The sequence below is a fragment of the Camelus bactrianus genome, chromosome 16, assembly GCF_048773025.1.
Source record: "Camelus bactrianus isolate YW-2024 breed Bactrian camel chromosome 16, ASM4877302v1, whole genome shotgun sequence".
In the NCBI taxonomy this organism is placed as follows: domain Eukaryota; kingdom Metazoa; phylum Chordata; class Mammalia; order Artiodactyla; family Camelidae; genus Camelus; species Camelus bactrianus.
In genome coordinates this window covers 47,404,862-47,431,121 of record NC_133554.1, presented here as the reverse complement: position 1 = coordinate 47,431,121, position 26,260 = coordinate 47,404,862, and the positions used below count along the sequence as shown (strand labels likewise).

Genomic DNA, 26,260 nt, shown 5'->3' with positions numbered 1-26,260 from the left:
TACTGCTGCTACTACTATTATTACCCTAATGCAGTTCACAGATTTTAAAAAACTGGAGACTCAAAGAAGTTAAGTGTTTTGCCAAAGATCACATGGAAATGACAAAGCTGAAACGCAGATTTAAGCCTTGATCTTGATTCCAGAGTTTATGCTTTTTATCACTGCTCTCTGTCTTCGTTTGATACTAGTTCTGAAACCTTACTGATTTTACTCTTAACTTTCTAGGTATTCAGAATTAACTTCAGTGAGGTATAGTTTGCATACAATAAGTTATATCCATTTAAAGTGCATAGTCAGTTGAGTTTTGACTGAAATTATTTTTGACATGAAATTTCACATCCAGTCTGTGCTATTGGCTTATTTTGCGTAAACTGTTGAAAATTGCTATAAGTTAAGTCTGTTTATAGATCACTTTAGCTGTATATATCTTAATTTTTATGGATGCAAGTTACTTTTGAAGGGGAAGTTTAGGATGAAATAATCAATATTGAGAGATTATAACAGTGTAAAGCTTACTATTCTAAATTTGCTCTGCATAACTGTACTGTAATTGTGATCACAATGGGAATAAAACCTCTTAGCATCTTTTTTATTTTCTATTTTTTTCGGGCCTCCAAGCCTTTGCCACTGATTTGGTGGAAATAGTAACGTTACCATAGTCATTTGCCTGTTTTTTTGGTTATATGAATTAATAAGATATTGAGGAAGAAATGGCATATTTGCTTTTTAAAAAATTAGTTTGATAAATAACATTGGCGAGGTTGTAGAGAAAAAAGGAACCCTTGTACACTCTATGTAGGAATATAAGTTGGTACAACCACTGTGGAAAATGGTATGGATTTGTCAAAAAGTTAAAAATACAACTATAATATGGTCCAGCTATTCCATTTCTGAATATCTAGCCTAAGAAAACAAAAACACTAATTCAAAGAGATAAATGCACCCCTGTATTCATTGTGGCATTATTACAGTAGATAAGATATGGAAGCAGCATTAAGTGTCCACTGATAGATGTGAATGGGTAAAGAAGATGTAATGTGTATATCAGCCATAAAAAAAGAATGAAATCTTGCCGTTTGCAACAGCTTGGATTGATATAGAGGTCATTATTGCTAAGTGAAGTAAGTCAGACAGAGAAAGCCAAATACTGTATGATATCACTTACATGTGAAAAAACAAAGCAAATGAACAAACAAAAAAGACTCATAGATATAAAAAACTCTATTGGTTTCCTAGAGGGAGCGGGGATTGGGAAATGGATGAAATAGGTGAAGGAGATTAAGAGGTGCGAACTTTCATTCTTAAGATAAATAAGTCACGGGGATGTAATGCACAGCATAGGCAGTTTAGTCAGTATTGTAATAACTTTGTATGACGACAGATGGTTACTAGACTTATCATTGTGATCATTTTGTAATGTATACAAATGTTGATTCACTATGTTATATACTTGAAACTAATATAATATTGTATGTCAACTATACTTCAATAAAAAATCTATAACTTTTTATAGAAAATATGTAAGAGAAAATAAAAATATGAAGATTAAAAGATTAGTGTGGGTATGATAAATGTTTTCAGAAGCTTTATATACTTTTCTAAAAATCACATGTGATTTTTATGTTTAGTATGGCCTTTATCTCCCTACTAATTTCTGGAGAAATTAGTATAATTTGAGCATTTTTGACATCATTGAAAAATTCTCAGTTTGACTGATGGAAAATATTAGTCACACCTCAGTGTAAATATTTTAGAAACTTCAGAATTCCAGAAGATGTATTGTACAGTTCTAAAATAAGTTGAAACAATTCCTATATTCTGTGTATTGCTTTTTCAATTTGTCCGACCTGATTCATAACAGCAGATGTCTTCTGGCTTGGTTATTGCAGTAAAAAAAAAATTCCATATCCAGCTTCTTATTACTGCCTTATATCTCAATATTTTATTTAAGCTGGGAAGAAAGGCGAACTGCCTCTGGAAGAATCCAGTACCTAAACCATATAACAAGAACTACACAATGGGAACGCCCAACACGGTAAGAACATACAAGTATCTTCCCATGGTCTGTGCTGTTCACCCTGTTGAAGCTATCCCTTTCTGTTTATCTGTCAGCTTTACTGGATTTCCTTTCTTGGTTTATACTGCTCTAGATCAGTAGATCTTATAACGAATGCCATTATTATTTTTAAGAAGTGATTTTTAATAAAGATCGTTTAGCAGGTCGTCCTGTTATTGTAGCTCCAGGGCCTGTGAATGGTACTCAATAAATGTTTATTAAATGAATTAAATGAATAAATTGAGAAGTCAGCTTATTTCTGGGACTCAAAAATTTTTTTGAGTCCATTTTTGAATGGCTGTAACAAAATATGTATATAGAATCCACTTAGTCATGTAGAGGGATGATTATATTGTGTCCAGTAAGGTCTGTGACCAAGAGAAGAACCAGGTGACTGAGACCATAAGGAGCAACATTTAACTTAGAGTTGGGTTAAGGGATGAACTTGCAAAGGAAAACTCTGATGGGGAATCTCTGAAGAATGTTAGGATTTAGCCAAGTAAGGGGAAGGTGATGGAAAGGGTTCGGGGTAGTGATAACGGCTGTCATTCAATTCACCAAATTGTTATATGCTGGGCACTGTGCTCAGCATTTGGACTATATATAACAGTGAACAAGGCAGAAAGGCCTTTTTGGAACTTAATGTAAAAGACATGTGGATGCAACGTTAGTTTTGGAAACTTGAAGTGCTTTTTAAGTAACTGAAAATGAATAGGATAAGTGGCTGAATTTCCTTTTTTTTTTTTTTCTTTTTTCTTTTTTAGTGAGAAAAGTTTATTTGCGACTTCTGCTCTGTGTTTGTTTTGCTCCCTCCACTTTTTTTCCTGAGTAGTACCGGCACTAGACATAGAACATCAAATGCTTCTCATTAGCTATACCTACTTTCATTTATTAGGGATTAATTGGTTAACTCATTGAATCACAGAGTTGGTTATATTTTGATTCTCAGGTAAAAGCTTAGCTTATGTTGCCATTTTCAGGAGTGTTTGTTTGAGATTCGATTTCTGTAATTAAACTGCCAAGGATTATATTGAAGTCAAAGAACCTATTTTTGGCATATCTGAGCATAAATAAATGTATACTTGTGTAAGTGTTTAATTTTGTGAAGTCCATTTCCTTCTAATTCATTTAACTGATAAAATTGACTTTAATTTCCACATGTGTAAAGTTGATTGTGTTGTAAATCTTAATTTAAAAATTAACTCTTGATTATCCTCTTAGTTTGGATGACCTACAAGAGATTGGAAGCCCTTTGAAGAGACAAACTATCTTCTTTATTCCTACATTATTTATTGACTGCTCTTAAATATGTGCCAAGCAGTAGTCTAGATGCAGGGGGTATATATGGTGGAGAATAAACTAGGCAGATTCTCTTCTTTCAACAGATATTCTAGATAGACAAAAATACAGGTACAAATAAGAAAAACATCAGAAATAATTGCTATGCTGAGAAAGTAATGTGATGTACAATCAAATCCCTGTGTGACTACTTTAGATTTGAAGGTCAGGAAGGACCTCTTAGAGTTGACATTTAAGCTTAAACTATGATTTGAATGACAACAAGAAGTCTGGCCTAGGGAAAATAGGAGGGAAAAAATCATTCTAGGTGGAAGGAAGAGTTACTCTCCAGCACTAAAGGTAGAGTGCCTGTGGAAAGCTCAAGGAGCAGGAAGATTGTCGGTGTGACAGAGGCAGAGTGGGAGAAGGGTGAGAACACAGGTCTGAGGTAGGCTGTAGCTAAGTCCGGTGGGGCTTTGTCAGCTAGTATGCATATCTACAAATATATGTGGATTTCATATAAAATAATTAAAGTCAATACAAAATGATTTGAATACATAATCGACAACCTGCTTATCACCTGGGTTTCTTTGGGGCTTCGAGGCTTTAGGCTTGCCTTTATTCAGAGTTCTTGAAGTCATTATATTTGTATTAATCATTCCGTTTTCTTACAAGTGATTATTATTGCAGTACATATATTGTCTAGAGAACTCTACTTTTGATATCTGAGTTAACTTTCTTCCTTGTTACTTTTCAATAGACCGGCATCTGAATATTCTAGTCCTGGCAGACCTCTTAGCTGCTTTGTTGATGAGAACACTCCAATTAGTGGAACAAATGGTGCAACATGTGGACAGTCTTCAGATCCCAGACTGGCAGAGAGGAGAGTCAGGTCACAACGACATAGGAATTACATGAGCAGGACACATTTACATACTCCTCCAGACCTACCGGAAGGCTATGGTACGACAACTAGCAGAGGGAAAATAAAATGTGGTTTATGGGTTTCAGCTTGCTAAGAAAGCCAGAAAATAAACTTTTAAATAAGTTATTAATCTGGGTTTAGAGATTCAGCATGAAAATAAAAGTAAATGTAAAACCCCCCAACTTTGTTTTTTTAATTTAAATTTTTATTTTTTTAATTGAAGTATATAGTCAGTTACAGTGTGTCAGTTTCTGGTGTATAGCATAATGTCCCAGCCATACATGCACATAAATACATTTGTTTTCATATTCTTTTCCATTAAAGGTTATTACAGGATACTGAATATAGTTCCCTGTGCTATACAGAATTTGTTTTTTTAATCCATTTTTATATATAGTAGTTAATATTTGCAAGTCTCAAACTCCTAAATTTATCCCTTCCCACCTCAGTTCCTCCCCAGTAACCATAAGATTGTTTAAAATGTCTGTGAGTCTGTAAAACCTCCCAATTTTGAAGTCTTTGAAGTGGTAGAAGACTACCTAACAACAGATAGACCTTGACTTAGTCGCTTAACCTCAACCTTTTTTGCTCAGTTATAATGAAATGAGATGAATGATACCTCTCCTTATCTCAAAGGTATTGAGCATAGGAAACAATTTGAGACTACTTTGTAAACAGGCACTGTACAAAGGTGAAATGGTATTGTTCTTGATAATGGCAATCTGTAGTCCGACCTCTACTGTAATTTTCTAGGCATACATATTTAGAGATGATTTTGAAAGCATATTTCTGATGGTATTTATATATTTGTATTGTCTATAATTATGGGTTATCTGAGTAATTGTAATAGTTGTAAATGATTTAGTTATTTCTGTGTATGAAATTATTATGATCTTATATAATTTCCTAAATTATGGAATTTCTTGTGCAAGATGACATGAATCTTCTTATAGTTGAATACAGAACTTTCTCAGTTAATCACATCTTGTGAACTCTTCTTGTAGATACGATAAACTCAGGTGTTCTCTCCTTTTTTCCTGGAAGCTTAACCAAATTACTAACTTCCTTACCCTCTCCCAGCCTATAGATAAACTATCCTGGGCTGATGATGACACCTAGTGACCAACGTTGGGAATTGCCTGATCTAACTTGTAGTTTATTTTTACTCTAGAGGGTTTTTTAAACTGTACCACAAATGCCTGATTCTGACTTTATTTTTTTTTTTAAATATTTTAACCTTTTAATTTAAAAAACCTAGTTTTTCCATTAATTGTACTACGCTATACAAGTTAACATACAGCTCAGTAATTAGAGCATGGGCTTGGGAGACAGAGAGACCTGGGTTCATATTCTGGCTTTGGCACATGTTATCTGTGTGACACTGGTGGGGCACATTATTTACCCTTTCTGAGCCTCAGTTTTATCTTCTGAAAAATGTGGAAAATAATAGTACCAGCCATGTAGATTCGTTGCAAGAAATGATTGAAATGTCTTATGAAGCTAAAATTAGTAAAAATTTAGCTGTTATTAATAATGTTTAGACCTTAGAATAGAGTATCTCCTGCCATTTCTTTTTAATTAAGATGATAAGGCAAGTGGTCTCGAGTAGGGGTGGTTCCACTTCTACAGTATTTGTATGATTTGGATTAAAAAATGTTTTTTGTACAACCAAAGCATAAGAATAAAATGATTAATTACCAAGGCTGAAATCATTGCAGCTGTCATCTGGAATCAGTTTTAAACATTTTTATATTTATAATTTCAAAGTTTAAATTGACTTGACTTTATTATAGTTTTATAAACAAATTTATGTAAATAAATATTAGCAATAATTTTATCATTTCGTATGTTGGAATTTTTTGTTAGATTTTGTTAAAAAAAAAGTGGTTCTGTTGCTTGAAAACATAAATAAAGATGAAAAACCACCATTGAAGAAGCCCTTTCACAGATTCCTTCCCTTTGCCCGGGCTTCCTCACTTTCATCCAAGGGCTTTGGCTTAATTTTACCTTTGACTTTTTTTCTTCCCAGTAGACACATTTGCTCTCCTTCTAACTTGGTTATTTTTCCGTCTTTGCCTATTTTTGACTGTAGTGTGTGTCCTGTATTCCATCTTTATTTTTTTTTTTTGCCTCTGTTTGAGTCCGGGTATAGTCTTGAGAATATACCTCTCTCAAGAAAAAAAAACCCTTAAGTTTTGATATAAAATTAGGCATAATTTAAAAAGCATTACCAGCCTGCAAACTCTTTGAAAGTTTCTGCAAATCCCCGGAGAATCTCCCCAAAGTTGGCTAGCCTCTTTCTCTGAGCCTTTTTGTTCCCCTCAGGCTCCATATTTAAGACAAATAAAAGATAATTTCTTCATGTTTGTTTTGTTTAATTATTGGTACTAAGACAGTCTTGTTTTCTGTTATCCATTGCAACATGTTTAATATTTGATCCACATTATAAATGTAGTTGGCTTTTAGATAGCTGGCTTGTGACCCTCATCACTATTTAAAGATTGTTTCCAGGAGAAAATGTATTCTGAGTTTAGAACAAATGATTTGTAAAGCAGGTTTTTTTGGTAATAAAATAGGTTGGTAATTTGGCGAATTTATGTATTTTTTTAAACATTTTTTTATTGAGTTATAGTCATTTTACAGTGTATCAAATTCCAGTGTAGAATTTACCTATTAATATAATATCCTAGGGTTTGTAGCTGTTTTTGACTTGGACATTCTGAATATGCTTTATTATGAGTGTTTCTTAATTTTACAGAACAGAGGACAACACAACAAGGTCAGGTGTACTTCTTACATACTCAGACTGGTGTGAGCACATGGCATGATCCAAGAGTGCCCAGGTAAGAACATATTCCAAATACCCTCAGACCATTGAATATTAACCATTTTACCTAGCATTTATTTGATAATTTAACCTTTAACTTCTTTTTTAAAAAGTTGATATAAAAGTTTGGCTCTTTCTGATCATTTTTTTCAGTTTGACATTTAGCAGACAGTCGTAACCTACTTCTCTGCAATCCTACCCCAGTGCCGTACCCTCTAGCCAGTCCCTAGTTGCTCTCTCTTCTCACCCTCAAAAAATTTGAGGTAAAAACATGAATCTTTTAGGAGTGAAAATTAACCTCAGAAAAACAGCAAACCTTACATACATATCTTTTTTTAAAGGGTAGTAAATTGATATTTTTATGTCTGGTTAGGCTTTTTTTTTTAAGTTTTGTTTAACTTTATTTGAGTATATTCAATGTCTCTTTATGTGCTCTTTAATAAAATTTCATTTTAATGTAGAAAAGAAATAACCTAATTAAAATAGATAAAATTTCTTCGTCTATTTGTGTCCAAAATTTATATATTTGAACTGCAGGCATTGTTGAGTGCATTTATTAACGAGAATATCAGCTATCTTTTACCTTCAAGAAGATGGAATGACACAAAATCAGTTTAGTAATTTAACATAATTTCTGATATATTTTAGTATCAAATAATAAATTTTTCAACCACTATTTAGCTATTTTGAGTTATTTTCTAATGAACACATGGAGAGTCCAAGTAGTCCAGTTGAAGCTACCCCCCCCCAAATTTCTAAGTAAAATTCTAAATCAACTTTGTAAACTGCACATGTGCCTTTGTAAGATAAGGATATTTTATATTGAAGTGCAACATTCTTCTACCCCAAAAAAAAAAATGTTCCATGGAGGGTCAAGAGATCTTCTGCCTAAAGCTTATACTCAGAGCTCTGCTTGTCAAGAATCATATGTTTGAATGAAAAACAGATGTGACTAGCTGATCTTGGATTACTTTGATACTCTATTTATAAATAAAGCTATTTTAGTGAAAATGTTTTACTTTGTGATAGAGCTTAATTAGAATCTTTTGAAGATGGCAGCCAAGGAAATAAATGTGTTATCATTAATTGCCATTTTTGTGTCTTGATGATATAAGCTGTTACTTTAAAAAAAAAAGTAATGAGGAGAAAGTCTTTGTTTTATTAATAAACACACTAAAAAAAAAAAATCCAAGGGTCTAAGTTTTAAAAACAAGAGTTTTGTGGGGAGAGTATAGCTCAAGTGGTAGAGTGCATGCTCAGCATGCACAAGGTCCTGGGTTCAGTCCCCAGTGCCTCCTCTATAATAGAATAAAATAAATAAACCTAATTTATCCCCCCCTCCCCCAGAAAAAAAGAAATAAGAGTTTTATCATGTAAATTATGAAAAGCAGTGTTTTGGAAACTGTTTATGAAATTGAAGGTCAATAATGAACTTTTCTATAAAATAATTTAAAATCATTAGAAGGAAGTGTATAGAAGAAAAATGATTTTTTAAAAACTAAATGATTTTACAATAGTGTGAAAGTTGATCTTGAGTTACCTGTTGAAAGAATAGTATGTAAACTGGCTTTGGAAGTTGAAATTGAGATTTTGTCACCACTCTTGGCAATATGCCCAATTATTCCTAAGGAAACATGTCAGGTTTTCGTTAATGAATAAGGGTTTCTGTAAAGATTTAAGAATATTTCACGTTGAATATTGAATAATGACTATGAACTAATGCTCTGTATTATAGATTTTTCTTTAATCTCTATGCCCCACAAAGTGTTATCTTAAAAATATGTATCTTTTGTTTTAGAGGATCCTTTAGTAAATACATCTTTTACGTCAAGGATCTTTTTATCAAAGCAGGCTCTAAATATTTAGATTCTATTCAAATATCACTATTCAAAGACATTTATAAAACAGTATAACTCAGACACTTTAACTTTATTTCAAGGAATCCAGTAAATTTAGATTTATCTGCGACGTTCCATTTCAGAACGTTTTTTCATTTCTCATTAAAATAATGATAAATGCCTTGTTATTCATTATATTGCATACTGTGTAGTCTTGAAATATAGACCTATATTACTTTTTATGGCTGTATAACATTCCATTTTCTTTTAATCATTTCCCAATTTGACATAGAGTGTTTTTTCCAGTGTTCTGCTTCTTATCGATTCTTTAGAGCCCTCCAATGTATGACTATAAATTTATAAAATTCTAAATAAAATGATATCAAATCAAATTCTTCACTATATCAAAAGAATTATTCATTCTTTGATTATAATAATTGCTTTTCTAGAAGTTCTATTTAAAAAATCCATCTGTGCACTCTTAATAATATTGCATTGGTAGTTACTATGTAATGGCTCCCTTTTATTATTTTTTAAATTGTTGCATATCATAGCTGTTCTTTTTGATCTCTGATAGTACTTGGAGATCTAATTCTGTGGTTATTGTTTCTACTGACTCTCAGTAATCGTGACTTCCTTTCTGAAGTGTTGGGTGACCTCTGATTTTGAGTTTGATTTTAATTGGTTGGAGTTCTGTGGACCTAAAGTGGAAATTTAGGCAGTTTTCCTGGAATCACTTCATCTTCCCTTTGAGTTCTCAAGCTTAGTGGGGAAGTTCCAGATTTCCTTTTCCAACTTTGCTGTACCAACTCCAACTCAATTCACTTAGAAATTTTTTTTGAGGAGGATTCTTGAAACTTTTCCCCTTCCCTCTTTTGAGAATAGCAATGTCTCAAATGGTGTGTTCTCTCCAAACTTAGTTCTGTAGCAGAAGAGTCTCTGGCACATTTATGAGCAGAAGTCAAAAATCATCGTTTCAACAAATCTGAGTACTTACATGTGCCATCGTTGTGTTCTCACTATGACCAAGAAGAGGCTGTTTCAGGAAAAATCTTTTTCTAGTTTAACTTCTGAAACATGATTTTGATGAGATTTGTCATTATAATTATTGGTTACAGTTTAAATTTACATTAGACTTGCTGCTTTTATTTCATTCTTTAAGGTCCTGTAAATCTTTGTCATATATGATAGTATTTTAAGAGTGTGTGTGTGATATAATAACAATGGTCTTTGCTCTATTAAAAGTCTTTTTGCTTCTTTTCATTGTAGTAACGAGCCTAAGAGCATTCTTCCTAAGGTGTCTTAAATAGGTTCTTCATTCACTAGCTTTACAGCTTTCAAAATTCAAAATGGATTAGTTATCCTTTGAAATATAAACTGTGGTTATTTTAGGATCATAATTTAAATAACATTTCCAGTTTTGCTTTGGTGAAGAGTTTAAAGTTAATCACGGAGTGAACATTTACCCAAATTTTATGGTATAATAAAGAAAGAAATAATTGAAGGGAAATTTTAGAAAACATTTAATTTTTTGTATCACTGACATTTGTAAAACAGTATTTTGTCAGACAAGTATTAGAGTACAGTTTATGTTGGCAAATGTTGTGATTGCTTTTGTATTAATTTAAAACCTGAATTACATTAAAGCCCAGGAATGAACTTACTAAAAATGTAGGCTATGTGATAAGTTTCTGAGCCATTTATGAATTGGGTTTTGAATATGCAAGTTTGTTAAACCATTGGGAATTAAAGATTCCAGCTGAACATCTCAAGTTTCTGAAACAATACATTTTCTCAGACTTCATGGAATTGTTCTGTGTCATTTACAGTTGCTTGGCTCACCAGGCCCAGCAGTGAGGTATTTTTTATTTTATATTTGTTTTTGCAGGGATCTTAGCAACATCAATTGTGAAGAGCTTGGTCCGTTGCCTCCTGGATGGGAGATCCGGAATACAGCAACAGGCAGAGTTTATTTCGTTGACCATAACAACAGAACAACACAGTTTACAGATCCTCGGCTCTCTGCTAACTTGCATTTAGTTTTAAAGTAAGTTTTTGAAACAGTGCATGTTAAAATGCAACTCTGAAAAAGATGAATAGATGCTTTTTTTGTAATAAATGTGATAGACTGCTCTCTTCAATTATAAATTACTTTTATTGAACATTATTTTATACAAGAGTAGGACAAGTTTTACTGTGATATATGAGTATTTTAATCCCACTGTGCTTAAGTAGAAACCTGTCTTGAGATGTTATGAAAAGGGTATGTATCAAAGGTGCACCCTAGCATACCTGTAGAGACAGGCTGTTCTGTGGGGTGGATGGATTTTTTTTCCCCTCAGTGCATTAAAGATAGCTCCAAGAGAGCTGTATCCATCCCAGGGGATTTTCCGCTGTGTCAGTTTTGTCCTCCAATTTTGTCCTCCAGCTTTAAGCCACCTTTCTCATTTGCAGGACTTAGTTTTTCTCACATGCCTTTGTGAATGGGTTTGATGTACTCTGCATTTTGTTTTGTTTGTTTTAATTGAAGTATAGTTGATTTACAGTATTAAGTCAGTTTCAAAGTGATTGTTATATATTTTTTTCAGATTATTTTCCATTATAGGTTATTACAAGATATTGAATGTAGTTCCTTGTGTTATACAGTAGGTCCTTGTTGTTTATCTTTTATGTATAGTAGTTTGTATCTGTTAATTTCATACTCCTAACTTAATCTCTTCCCTCCCCCTCTTCTCCTTTGGTAACTGTTTTCTATGCTTGAATCTGTTTCTGTTGTGTATAGAGAGATTCATTTGCATTATTTTTTAGATTCCGCATATAAATGATATATTTGTCCTTCTCTGTCTGACTTATTGCACTTAGTATGATATTCTCTAGGTGCATCCATGTTGCTGCAGATGGGAATATTTTATTTTTTATGGCTGAGTAATGTTCCATCGTGTGTGTGTGTCCGCGTGTGTGCGCACTGCATCTTCTTAAACCAATCATCTGTTGATGGGCCCTTGGGTTGTTTCCATGTCTTGACTATTGTAAATAGTGCTGCTATGAACATTGGAGTGCATGTATCTTTTCAAACTAGAATTTTCTATTTTCCTGATATATGGCCAGGAGTGGGATTGCTGGATCATTTGGTAGCTCTGTTTTTAATTTTTAGGGAACCGCTCTACTGTTTTCCATTGTGGCTGCACCACCTTACATTCCCACCAATGGTGTAGGAGGATTCCCTTTTCTCCACACGCTCTCTAGCATTTATTATTTGTAGACTTTTTGATGAACCCTGGGTTTTTTTTAATCAGCTTTATTGAAATGTAATTGACACACAAATTGTACATATATAAAGTGTACAATTTAAATTTTGACATATACCTGTGAAACCGTCACCACAGTGGAGATAGTGAGGAACATGTTTGACACCCCCCCGAGTTTCCTCATGCCTCCATGTAGCCTCTTGGTAGCACCTCCACCTGTCCCTTCTCTCGTTTTCTAAGGCTACCTTAGACCACACTCTGGGTGGTTTAAAGCAATAGAAATCTATTCTCTTACAGTTCTGGAGGCTAAACTTCAGACTCAAGTTGTCAGCCGACTTGGTTCCTTCTGGAGGCTCTGAAGGGGAATCTGTCCATGCCGCTCTCCTAGCTTCTGGTGGTTGCCAGAAGCCTTGCTATGCCTTGGCTTGTGGACACATTATCTGAGTCTTTGCTTTTGTCTTCACGTGACCTTCCGTGATCTTTTTTACCTACAAAGCTTCTGACACCAAATTCGTGGGTTTTTTCCTTCAAACATACCAGTTCTCCAAGTCTGCAGACACCAACTAGGGGACTAGCACTGAATTCAGTCTGACCCCACCTGCAGTTAGCATTAGACCCTGCAGGTTAAGGGCTCAGTCTCACAAGACTGTCCTCAATTCTGATGTCAATCCCAAGTCCTAGGCTTCTTGTACTTCTTACCAACTGGCTATAAACTGAGGATTTCTCATGACTCCCTCCTCAGTTTCAATAATTTGCTACAATGGCTCACAGAACTCAGGGAGATTATTTCTTCACTATTACCAATTTATTATTAAAGATGCAACTTAGAAACAGCCAAATGGAAGAGGACAAGGTATGGGGCTGGGGGAGGGTGATGCACAGAGCTTCCATGCCCTCTCCAGGTCCTTCAGTGTGTTTGTTCACCAACCCAGAGGCTTTCTGAACACCATCATTTAGGGGTTTTTAGGGAGGTGTTATCACATAGGCATGATCAATTAGATTATTAACTCAATCTCCAACAACCACCGCCCCCACCCCAGTCCCCAGAGGTCGAGGGGATGGGGCTGAAAGTTCTAGGTTTCTAATCAAGCCTTGGTCCTGGTGACCAGTCCTCATCCTGAAACTATATAGGGGCCCAGCAAGTCACCTCATTAAACAAAAAGTGCTTCTATACCTAGGAAATTCTGAGGCATTTAGGAGCTCTGTGTCTTATACTGGGGACAAACAGCAAACATTAGAACAGAAGACACTATCACTTGTCACTCAGGAAACGTCAAGCATGTTAGGGGTTCTGTGTCAGAAACCAGGGACAAAGGCCTAAGTATATTTCTTAATATGCTACACCTCTCTCCTGTATGTCTGGATCCAAATTTACCTCTTAGAAGAATACCAATTTATTTGTTTTAGGGCCACCTTAATCCACATTGTTTGACCTCATTTAACTTGATTACATCTGCAAAGACCATATTTCCAAATAAGATCACATTCACAGGTAACCAAGGGTTAGGACTTCAACATATCTTTTTGAAAAGTTTAGTTCACACCGAATCTTCAGCCAACCACTGATCTGCTTTCTGTCAGTAAACATCTGTAATTTTTAGAATTTTAGATAAGTGAATTCATACAGTATGTACTTTTTTTGGTTTGTTTGGTTTCTTTTACCCAGCATAATTATTTGAGAGTCATCCCTGTTGTTGCACGTATATAGTTCTTTTCATTCCTGAGTGGTATTCTATTGTATGGATATACTTCAATTTATTTATCTGTTTACTTGTTGATACACATTTGGATTGTTTCAGTTTTGGCTATGACAAAACTGTTATGAGTATTTATGTTTAACTTTAAAAAATAATTGCCAGATTGTACTGTTTGACATTCCCACTAGCAGTATATGAGGTTGCAATTACTCCACATTCTTGCAGACACATGGTATGGTTAATCTTAGTAATGTTAGACATTCTGATAGGTGTATAGTGGTATCTCATTATAGTCGTAATTTGTGTTTCTCTAATGACTAATGACATTTATCATCTTTTCATGTGCTTATTTTCATCTGTATATCTTCTTGGATGAAATTTTTTTGCCTTTTTAAAAAAATTGAGTTTTAAAAAAATTGTTTAATTTTGAGAATTCTTTGAAATATGAATTCTTTATCAGATATACACTTTAGAAAGATTTTCTCCTAGAGCTTCACTTGTCTTTTCATTTTTTTAAGTGTCTTTTGAAGAGCAGAAGGTTTCTTTGAAATTTTGATGAAGTTCATTTTATCCATTTGTTCTTTTATGGATTGTGCTTAGGGGATCATATGTGAGAAATCCTTGCCTAACACAAGTCATAAAAATTTTCTACTGTGTTTCAGAAGTTTTATGGCTGTAGGTTTTAGAGTGATATCTGTGATCCATTTTGAGTTAAATTTTTCTATCTGATGTAAGGTATACACAATTTTTTTATAGGATTAATACAGTTGTTTAAGGGGTGTCTTTTAATGCAATATTCTATTTTGATTTATATATGTGTGTGTGTATAAAAACACCTTTATTATAATGTCTGCAAGAGTAGTAAATGGTGATTTGTAATTTTCATCAAAGCTGCATTTTCTCTGGATAGTTGTATGTTTTAGGTGTAAAATTTGGCCTGGTACATAAGACTTACTCTATGTAAAATAGATTTTGGTGATTTGTTAGAGAACTGAAAGTTATTTTTGCTTATTTTCTGATAACTACCATTGCCCTTTACCTTTAGGTTAGGAGATTGTACTCTTTTGTCTGTTGTGTGTAAAATTAAATTCCAGCTGAATCACTCAGTGTTTGCATAGACATCAGTAGTGGATTATCTGACTTTTTATTCCTTGACAGTTTATTGGAATTAACTAGTTGATTATATCATAAGATTCTTAATTCTTAGATGCAGCCTACAATATTTTTGCTAGGAGAATAAAAATCTCTCTAGGCAATGTGGCTTTTTAAAATTATTATTTTTCTACTGTGCTTGGGAGATTATTTACATGTCTTTGAGGTAAAACACGTACGTGCAGTTAGAAGCCTGTGACAAGCCTGACAAGCCTGACACAACTGTAGCACAAAAGACTGAATGTACTTAATGCCACTGACTGTAATACTTTAAAATGGTTAAAATGGTAAATTTTATGTTACGTGTACTTTGTCACAATAAAAAGAAAAGTAGTCACTTATAAAGCATTTAGACTTGTTTGTAAAGTGCTCATTTCTCTGTGCCAGTAACTGACACGTGGTCTCTCACATTCCTGTGGTCTAGACTGTAGTGTGCATAGGAGAAGGGGTCCCTGCCAAGCTGCCTGTTCAAACTGCTTTGTCTCTTCTGGAGAGACGGACTCGAGATAACAGACACAGGATTTGACATCTGCCTGAATTTTAAAATGAGTGATGGTAAACCATGCAGAAAATGGAAACTGTATTTGAGAAATTTATTCTCAGCAGCTGTATAAAGCTTTATGAGTAAAACTCCATTATCCAGTTCCATAAATTTGTATAGATTCTGAGAAATAAACTCAGGAGCTAGTTTATTGTCAAAAATGTCAAGCTAAGAATATAATAAGGCCTAGAAATGATATAGCTAGACTTGATTTATAGTATAATGCTATTTTAAGTATGTAATTGCAATCTCTTTGATTTAAAGTACTTTAATAATACTTGTTTACTTTCAGTCGGCAGAACCAATTGAAAGACCAGCAGCAGCAGCAGGTGGTATCGCTATGCCCTGATGACACGGAGTGTCTGACAGTCCCACGGTACAAGCGAGACCTGGTTCAGAAACTAAAGATTTTGCGGCAAGAACTTTCCCAACAACAGCCTCAGGCTGGTCATTGCCGCATTGAGGTTTCTAGGGAAGAGATTTTTGAGGTAAACTTGCAAGTCTTATTTTAAAATAGAGAAAAATTAAATTTCAGTGATTTACTTTCTTTTCCAATAATATTTTGGGGGGACTTATATCTCTTTAGCATGGGAGAATTTTCATTAATTTCTTTTTTAATTGTGGGGAATAAAGGCTATATAACGTTAGAGAGATTTCATACATAAGACAAACATTTAAGTGGGCTGAAGTGTGAGATGTTCCATCTGGTGCAGCTTGGTCCCGGCATTGCAAATACTTATTTGTAAAGGAATTTTAAAAGACCACAAATAGTATCCATCCCATATTTTCTAATTCTTCCAAAAAGTAAAGGACTCATAAATCAAAATTTTATTTTGTTTAAATTACTGTTCAACTACTTTCTTAATTCAAAATCTTCCTTTCTAGTATATCCTTCTATCTTTGGATTTTATAGCTCTAATATCAGCGTTAAAGTTCTTATATAATAAGTGGCACAGGTCCAAGGCATGGGTTTCCTACTCTTTAGAGGGTTCCTGGGCAAGAGATGCTTGGGGACTTGGCAGTCCTTCTCCCAAAGGATAAACTTTTTTTCTCTCAGAACACTTCTGACCTTGTTTGTAGTCAGTCATTTGTATTTTTAAAATAATACAAAGTTTTCATTAGTGAAAATCACATTAATGATTACTTAAGTTCTTTGAAACTCCTTTTCTTACCCTTACTTTCTGATGGTGTCTGTGACCTAGAATTAGGTCAATTAACTATAAAAAAATTTAATATTTCTATCAAACTTTGTTTTTAATGTGAGTAGAATCATTGCTGTGGTTCATAGGATTTAAATATGGAGGTTTGCTCCTAGTAGGCTTTTTATATAATGTTTATCAAATGAATTGGTTTCAGTAGGATTAAACTATACCTATTTTGTTTTTAGAAGTTCCATGAGGTTTCAAACACTCGGAGTTTATCCATCGATTGGATTGTTGAACAAATTCCACCTTATTTAAATAGTGTATGTTTCATAGGTGGAATGGGAGAGAGAGTTTTAAAATAGGAATAACAGTATATTAAACATGTTTTTCAGGAATCATATCGGCAGGTCATGAAAATGAGACCAAAAGATCTCTGGAAGCGATTAATGATAAAATTTCGTGGAGAAGAAGGCCTTGACTATGGAGGGGTTGCCAGGTAAAGACTCGCTCACCAGTAAATGACATATGGATCCTTATATTTACAAATTTAAGATGCTGCCTGTGATGAAACCTTCTCATTGATACTTCTTTTCTAGCATAATAGTCCCTAACGTTTGCAATACAGAGGATATCCTAATAGATGTATTCGTAGTGAGGTTAGGACAGTACTGCTGCTGGAAGAGTATTTGAGAACTCCCCCACGGATCACGCAGCCCAGTGAGACTTTCTCTGAATACCGGCTGCAGTCCAGCACAGACTGTCGGTAGGGCCTGCAGGCACGAAATTTTCTCCATCTCTCTCCTTCAGTACATGTTATTCCCTTTGCTTTACACTGTCAGGAACAATCTTGAGATTTTAATGACATGTATTCTAAACTGAATACTGTTTTCCTTTGCTTCCATTGCCATGCTTTTAACCTTGCTGAATTAATGTGTGTGTGTATCTGTAAGTATGATTGTGTATATGTATGTATCATACAGTCCTTAGAATATTTCGATTTGGAAGCTTTAATGTTTCTGCTACATTCATAAATCAAGTATTTTATTCCCCAGGCATGCCTATTCACTTTATGTGAATGTAGCAGAAACATCATAGCTTCTGTATCGAAACATTCTAAAGACCATCATGATAATTCTACTTCCCCTAATCTAAATCTAGCCTAAAGTAAATTTGGTTTTCATCAAGACCCATATTATTATTTAGCATTACTTGCTTTTACCTGTAGACTGACCTTCATTCTGTGACCTTTTTACCTGCAAATGGATAGTTTCTTTAGTTTGGAGTTTTAGAATCAATCACTCGTACATCATACTTTAGCCTCGATAGTTTCTATAGAATGCTTATTATGATTTACTCGTAACTAGATTTTGAATGCTTCTTGGAAAAATTTGTTAATTGTCTGCTGGTGGATTCTGAATGCTGTAATTATATGTATAGGCCAAATAAGTAGTTAGTTTCTGTTGTTTGTTTTTTTAACCTCACTGCTCTCAGGGTTTGGGTTTGGGCACACTAAATGGGATGTGGTAGTGCTTATTCTGATATTTACCCAGTAGTAGAACCCAAAAGTAGTTCCAGCATGTTCTAAACCCTTGGTAAAATAAAACAAAAATTCAGATTTTCTTTTAAAGAACACATATATGCATTATAAGCATACAAGACACATCAGGTGTTATGTGTGTTGGGAAGATTGCTCGTGTGGAGACCTCACTTATTTTTAGTCTCTAGGGTTTTCAAGTATTAAATGGTACTGATTTGATTTAGACTCCATCAAATGATAGAACTTTGAAATGATTTCCTTTAACTATTTGTTAAGAGTATTTCACTGCATTTCCTAAAAATACATTATTCCACCTGTTTAATCCATAATATCAAAACATAAATCCCTTTCCTACCTGAGGAATGACAGGAATTGAGACTAGAACTGTATCTCCTTAAGTCCTAGACTAGTGGTTTTATTTCAGTTTCACCAAGATGAATAAGAAGTTGCCTTTCATACTTTGAAACATATAAATGATTTCACAAGTTCAAGGTGATAGTACTATTTTCTGTGAGGTTTAATTTAAAAACACTGATGTATTCTTGAAACCAGGAAGTGGTGTGGAACGTACCCAGAAAGTGCAGGCTTGCCCTTGTGCTCCCCTCTGTCAAATGCCTTGCTGTTTCTGACCGCTTACGTTTTTATCACAGTATATTTTAGGGTTTACACAAAAAAGATAGTGGAAATGGGTAACAAAATTTTCTTACTAAAACAATGCCAACAGTAAAATACACCTTTGTCCAAAAGTGAGAATTAATGTTATATGTCTGTATAAATTAGTATAAATCTGCCATGATAGGAGTGGACCAGGATGGTATAGATCACATGGAAATTTTGAAATAAAACCATATTCTTCCCTTCATTTTGTATTTATCATAGATTACAAATTTATTTAGCAATTCAAAGTAACAGCACCTAATGAGTAGTTGGTACTTCTGGATAATATCCTTATACTCTCTGATGTTAAAATAGCATAGAATTGCCCTAAATTGAGTGAGAAGTGACTTCAGCATAACAAAATAAGAGTTTTTGGTGGGTAGGGTATAGCTCAAGTGGTAGAGTGCATGCTTAGCTTGCATGAAGTCCTGGGTTCAATCCCCAGTACCTCCTCCAAAAATAAATAAACCAAATACCCGCCCCCTTTAAAAAAAATTCTCATTTGCTTTTTGAGTGTGGTAGACTTTTCTAATGTAATCTGATATAACTAGTAGTGCTTTCTTTTATTAAAAAAATTATTTGCTAACATGATTAATAACATACCTTAATAAAAATATATTCATTAATTATTTTATCATGTCTTATTTTCTAGGGAGTGGTTATATCTCTTGTCACATGAAATGTTGAATCCATATTACGGCCTCTTCCAGTATTCAAGAGATGATATCTATACATTGCAGATCAATCCTGATTCTGCAGTTAATCCGGTATGATTAGTGGTTATAATGATATGAATTAATTTATGACCTATAATGCTTTCATTTTTAAATGTCAATGTAGCTTATGACATAGTATTACTGCCCTTGTCCAAGTCACATCCTTGGGCTTGGCCAAGTCCCCTTTTAGAAAATTTTCTCAAGTAAATGATTATGGATATGTGCAACAGTTTGGGCACAGGGAAGTTTACTACATCATTGTTTATAGTAGCCCCAACTGGAAACAGCATTGTTGCCCATAAGAGGGGGTTGATGAAATTATGGCACAAAGCAGAATGACATTCGTTCATATTGTATTATTAAGTGTTTGAAAATTTATTAAGAAGTTATTAATATTATTAATTCATATTATTAAGCCCTAAGAAAAGTTAGTAGCTGTTATTAGTTTGTTATTTTTATATTATTTCTGTTACCTTTCCTTACAAAGGCATACTGTACAGCCACTGAAATGATGTTGTGGAATAACAGACATGTAAAGATGGTACTTGTGATATATTAAGTGAAAAGAAAGTTACAAGATAGTATGATGAAATTTTGGTAAACGTGTTTTGAAAGGCTCTACCTTATAATGCTGATGATGTTTATCTCTGGATATTAGGTTATGTTTTTTTTTTTCTTTCTTCTTAAAAAGAAAGAAAAGCTATTTTTTAATGATAAAAGGGAAGCTTAAAGGTTACTTATTAAATGAAGTAAAAGAAGTTAAAAGTGCAATATCCAGCTAATAAAACAATATACCATGAAAGACCAAATCTATCCAAACATGGTAGCCCGTATTAAACTCATTGCAGGGTATCCTTTATAAAGGAAAAATTTGGGGGTGAAGGTTCTGCTTGGGGAGCCCATCACTGCTGCTGTAATAATGATAGCTCACGTTTGCTGAGCATTTACCATACGCCAGATCCAGTGTCATCGGCTTCTTCAGCTCAGTTTACTCCCCACAGAGACCCTTTTTAGATACTATTATTACCCTCATTTTCCAGATATACTCAACAGGAATTGAGTAGTTTGCCCAAGAATACACAGCTAGTAACTGGCAGAATCAAGACTCTAGTCCAAGTTAGATGTGAAATCTCTGCTCTTAAATAACAGAGATGTTTTGAAGTTCAGTTCTGGTTAGGTCAAGGGAAGAGGGAGGTAGGATTGGAAACTTTTTTCCCATGACAGAGCCAGGATTGTCAAGGGCTCAGCGGGAGGTGTGAGGAGAGGAAGAGAGCAGGGTCTGCTGGTGTTAAGTGAAGTTGCAGAGGGAGTGTAGTTTGGACTTAATTTCTAAAGATAAACTTTACAAAGTGACCCTGCCCTTTGAGAGAAGCACTTGATTGACTCTGGTGTAATATTTTAGAGCAACGCATAGTCTCTTGAACGTCAAACTCTCAAGAAACTGTCCCTGATGAGCTTTGATGATAGCCTACGACATTTAAATGGTTGTAAATGAGACTGTAAGTTTGATACTTGTTATAAGGAAAACTACTGTTGCTTGAATATTTAATTTTTATTAAAAATTCCCTGGAGAATGTCTACCTCGAGTATTTATATAAACTCTTTTCAATTTCAGGAACATTTATCTTACTTCCACTTTGTTGGACGAATAATGGGAATGGCTGTGTTTCATGGACATTATATTGATGGTGGTTTCACGTTGCCTTTTTATAAACAGTTGCTTGGAAAGTCCATTACTTTGGATGACATGGAGTTAGTTGATCCAGATCTTCATAACAGTTTAGTGTGGATACTGTATGTATTGAGTTTTGTATTTGTTCATTATAGTTAGAATCTGACCTTTTAAAAAAGATGCATGTTTCAAAATGGATGTACTTTTTTTTTGAAATTTAAAAAATGATACACAGACCACATAAAACTTTTCTCCTTTCTGCTGCTTTTGTGCATATTCCAAATTCCTAAAACTTAGCAAGTGTTACTACTTTAAAAAGGAAAATCCAGTATACTCTTAAGCACTTGCTATACATATATAATGATTTCCTCAACATGATGCAAATTGTCTTCCCATCTTGCATGTGTTAGAGTAACAAATTCCTGCTGAAGTGGTGATTGTTGAAACCATACTTTAAAAAGGTTGTTTGTGAGAATCGGTTCTGTTTTTCAGGAGTTCATTTGCTTATGAAGATACATTGGCTATGCTTACGTTTACCAAGTACACGAGCAGCTTTCTCAGTCGGGCTACTCAGGCATTTGGTCACTTGGGTTACGCAGATTCAAGTAGGGCCTCTTACCTGAAAGCCAAACATAACAGAGGCTTCTCTGTTTAAAGCCCAGCTTTCCAGGGCTTTCTCATTACTCAGGAAGTAAAATGTTTCCTGTGTTTATGAAGGTTAAAGCTCTTTGCCTCTCCTGCCCAAGAACTCGGAGGTACGGTAGCACAACAGCTAGTGAAAGGAATCTGACCCCGTATTTGTCATGTCATAAAACTATCGTAGTTTTATTTGTCTCACCAATTAATACATCTGTAAGATCTGTATTTTAAAATTTCCAGTGAAGTATCTTTCCCTTTCTTTGCTTTCTAGTGAGAATGATATTACAGGTGTTTTGGACCATACCTTCTGTGTTGAACATAATGCATATGGTGAAATTATTCAGCATGAACTTAAGCCAAATGGCAAGAGTATCCCTGTTACTGAAGAAAATAAAAAAGAGTATGTCAGGTAAACACTTCTGTTTTTTTGTTCGTTTGTTGTTTTTGGTAGGGAGGAGGTAATTGGGTTTATTTATTTTTAATGGAGGTCCTGGGGATTGAACCCAGGACCTCATGTGGCTCACATGCACTCTACCGCTGAGCTGTATCCTCCCCCAACACTTCTGTTCTTAAGCCTGGAAATTGTTTTACTGTTCTAGAATGGCAGTGTGAAAAAACATTTATGTATTTAGGTTATGTTACTTACCGCTACAAAATAGGCTTCTGCAGAATTTAGTGAGTTAAAGGCAACCACCATTCTATTAGTTCTCACAGTCCCATGCGTGGGTCAGTAATTTGGCTGGAGGACAACAGGGAGAGCACGCGCTCCTCTGCATGGTGTCAGCTGGGACTGAAATGTTAAAATGGCCTCAAGTCACATTTCTGATGCCTCAGCCAGGATAGCTCAAACGGCTGGGAGCTAGGTGGAACGCCACTGGGTCACCATCTGGGGCTTCGTTCTCACTGTTGGCTGGATTCCTTGGTTACCCCACGTGGTATCAGAGGCCTCTCACTCTCCTCATGGCCTCTCCCCCTAGCAAGGTAGCTAGACTTTTTATGGGGTGGCTGCTTTCCCAGGGCACACAAGCAGAAGCTGTCGGATCTTTTTAAGGCCTAAGCCTGAAACTGGCCAGCATCACCTCTGGTATATTCTTTTGGTTAAACCGAGTCACGTGCCAGCCCAGGTTCAGGGCGGAGCAGAGGCTGTACAAAGACGCAGGCAACAGGAGGCGTGGTGCGCGGGGTGGCGGGTGGCGCAGCAGCCGCAGCTGGCTGTACAGAAGCACTTCTGTGCTCTTTTACTATATTACTGGCACTCATCCTATTTATAAATAAGCACATTGTGAGTTTGTATAAGAAAGATACTTCATACATATCTTATAAAGTTAAGAAAATGCCCTTTAAGTTTTATAAAATCATCTGTTGATTGAGGAATTCAGAAGTAGTGGGTTAGATGATTTGGCTCATGGCATCTAAAGTTCTGAATAATAAACTATGGTAATCAAATGCAGGAGTTCGAACTTCACAGTATATTCACAGAAACATGCATGCTATACTTTTTTGTGTATTAATGTCCCCAAGTTGTACTGGCTAAAATTTTCAAGTTCACAGATGAGGCCTGTCAGTCTTAAACCGTTGTTGGGAGTGAACATTGGTATAACTTTTTTGGAAAGCAATTTGGTAACAGCTACCAAAATGAAAACGCATATGCTTTTTAACTAGCAGCTCCAGTTTTAGGAATCTATTCTATGGAAACACATATGTTGTTAAAGAAACATGAGTAAGGATTTTCAATTAAATATTACTTGTAAAAAAATTAAAAACTGCTAGAATGTTTTTTAGAGGAGAATGGCATGCATTAAGCAGAATACTGTGTGGATAGTTAAATATGAAAAAGAATATGTATGTATATATGCATAATTGAATCACTGTGCTGTATACTGGAAGCTAACACTACATTGTAAATCAACTGTGCTTCAATAAAAAAATTTTTTTTAATTAAAAAAATAAAAGAAAGACTCTGCATAAGCTGTCATTTAAAAAGCAAGTCATAAAAGGAACAAAGTCTGTGTTGTTTTATAATTACACAGAGAATGTTCAGGAAGGCTACATACCAAAGTGTTTGCCTAGGAGAGGGAGCAGAGGTGGTGGGCCTGGAAGTAGAAAGGGAGAAGAGGATAAAAGAATGGATTTTCAGGTTTTACTTTGTCTCCACATTTAATATTTGATTTTTCCTCATATATTTTTCTCCAGTAATATGCATTACATTTCTAATTTTAAAAAAAATGAATAAATGGGAAACTTCCTGAATTTCGGGAGTGTGCCACCTCCCAGATCGAGTGTAGATTGCTCAGTTCTTAGAGCTCACTTTCCAGGAGTCAGTCACGTGTATAAGCACACAGCAATCAGCCCTTACCAGATTACAGTTTTGAAATTTGAAAAATTACAAAGAAAACCTTTTTACAGATAAGCAGTTTTGCTGTCCCCTTAAACAAATCAAAAGGAGGTCCCCCAAAGGATATAATATTAAATAACTTATTTCTTAAAGTAGAGAACTGTTTTTCCAAGTTTGGAAAAGGAAATGCTGACAGATTGGTAATATGAATAACTGAGATTTGAGAGATGGAGAGGTTTTCCTGGGAAGATAGATTTTTTAAAAAAGCAATTCTCTTATAAATTAGAAGTCCAAATCAAAAGCATAATTAGAACTACACATGAGATACGGTTTAGTGTACTTCTTATTAAAATAAGCCTTAAGGGGAAAATGAATATTTAATCAAAAAGTGCTTGCTGTTGGCTTTCACTCTTTCTTCTCATTTTGGATAGGAGAATTCTCTTTGCCTCCTCTTTCCCCATATACCACCCACAAAAATAAAGAAAACACCCAACACATTCAGATTATATTTTCAAGTTCAGAAAAACAGCCATGTGGCTGAATGGGCTCTTTTTTCTGGTTATTGCCATGTGTGCTAGAAGTTGAGGAAGAAGTTTCGTTCAGATTTTAACTTCAGACTCACCTACACTCTGGCTGACTTCCAATTTACTAGGAGCTTTCCTGACGTGAAGAGTTCCTGTATTGATCCTGCTTGTGTTAGTAGAAGGTTATACCACTTTTTAATTTACAGTGAACTGCCTCACAGCTCAGGATTCATCTACCCTCAGTAATCTGAGATTTGAGACTAAATTCTTAATACTAGATGCTTGTAAAGTGCAGTGTTGCTCAAGTGCTAGGATTCATAATAATTACCAAATCTGAATATATTCAATCCTGTGAACCCCCTGCCTAATGTTTGCAGGCTCTATGTGAACTGGAGATTTTTACGAGGCATTGAGGCACAGTTCCTGGCTCTGCAGAAAGGATTTAATGAAGTAATTCCACAGCATCTGCTGAAGACATTTGATGAGAAGGAGTTAGAGGTCAGTGTATTAATGTCATGACGTCATCTAGTGTAACAAAGAAGGATTGGGCATTTTCTGTTACTTAGTTTTAGAGGCGAGTTGTATTTCTAGTGCTTTTTAAGTTTTATGGTGCGTGCTGTGAGAATTCTTATTCACAGGAAAAGTCTTTCGTGCTTTGGAAAAGCCTTTCATGCTTTGGCATGTCCACAAGTAAGCATTCTCTCTTATATTGTGAATATTCTTAATTTATTTTTCCAAATTATCCTTCCCTGTGTTCAACAGATTTCATGTGTTATGTGTATATTCTTCTAGTGTTGTCTATTCCCTAATTAAGTAGTTACTGATTTAGTTAAATAAAACTTCATTAATTGGTTTCCAGCATATTATTTATTTGGAATAAAAGCCTAGGCTCAGTTGGATTACGTTAAGCTTTGCAAGAAAGCATTTGGTAGACAAAAATATAGAGGAAAATAATTAAAACACTTAGGATAAACTCTATCCATGTCTCCTTGGAAACATTCATTAACTAATAACAGCTGTAATAAAGAGTTACCTGTTTTTTGTTTTAAATCTCATCCTTAAAGCACGTTAGGTCTGGTTTTATAATTAAGACCTTTAACAAATAGATCTGAATTTCTACTGAACTGTTTTGAGAAAACAGTGAGGTTTTATTCCACCTGGGGTCCCAGATTTAATTAGTGGCTAGGGATAGCATAAATATTTGAACTCTTAACAAAGAATTTGAAACATGATTTTATTCATTAACTTCAGTGTCCTTTCTAACTAAATCTGTTAACAGTCTTGTTAGCCAACAAATCTAAAAAGATTGGTTTGCCACCGCCATTCCTTTTGTGACTGAACTATTCAGTGGTGAAATGGCCAGAAGGAGGTAGTCAGGAGGAGGAGGAACACATAGCAGGAATGGCGGTAGTATTGAAATATGATGCATTTTCATCTGTTCATACAATGAATAAGGAATTTGGCCTTAAAATT

The 26,260-nt window shown here is 34.7% G+C and overlaps 1 protein-coding gene across 2 annotated transcripts in view; it reads left to right on the top strand.

The window, feature by feature from the left end:
• Positions 1 to 26,260, top strand: part of SMURF2 (SMAD specific E3 ubiquitin protein ligase 2) — a 100,968-nt gene that overhangs the window by 68,498 nt on the left and 6,210 nt on the right. For both annotated transcript variants that reach the window (XM_074343493.1, XM_074343492.1), the window contains 10 exons: positions 1,952 to 2,035; positions 4,095 to 4,297; positions 7,018 to 7,102; positions 10,813 to 10,971; positions 15,855 to 16,050; positions 17,100 to 17,203; positions 19,554 to 19,668; positions 21,233 to 21,411; positions 22,200 to 22,337; positions 25,165 to 25,285. In XM_074343493.1, the coding sequence (XP_074199594.1) occupies positions 1,952 to 2,035; positions 4,095 to 4,297; positions 7,018 to 7,102; positions 10,813 to 10,971; positions 15,855 to 16,050; positions 17,100 to 17,203; positions 19,554 to 19,668; positions 21,233 to 21,411; positions 22,200 to 22,337; positions 25,165 to 25,285 (1,384 nt within the window). The remainder of the gene's footprint in view (positions 1 to 1,951; positions 2,036 to 4,094; positions 4,298 to 7,017; positions 7,103 to 10,812; positions 10,972 to 15,854; positions 16,051 to 17,099; positions 17,204 to 19,553; positions 19,669 to 21,232; positions 21,412 to 22,199; positions 22,338 to 25,164; positions 25,286 to 26,260) is intronic.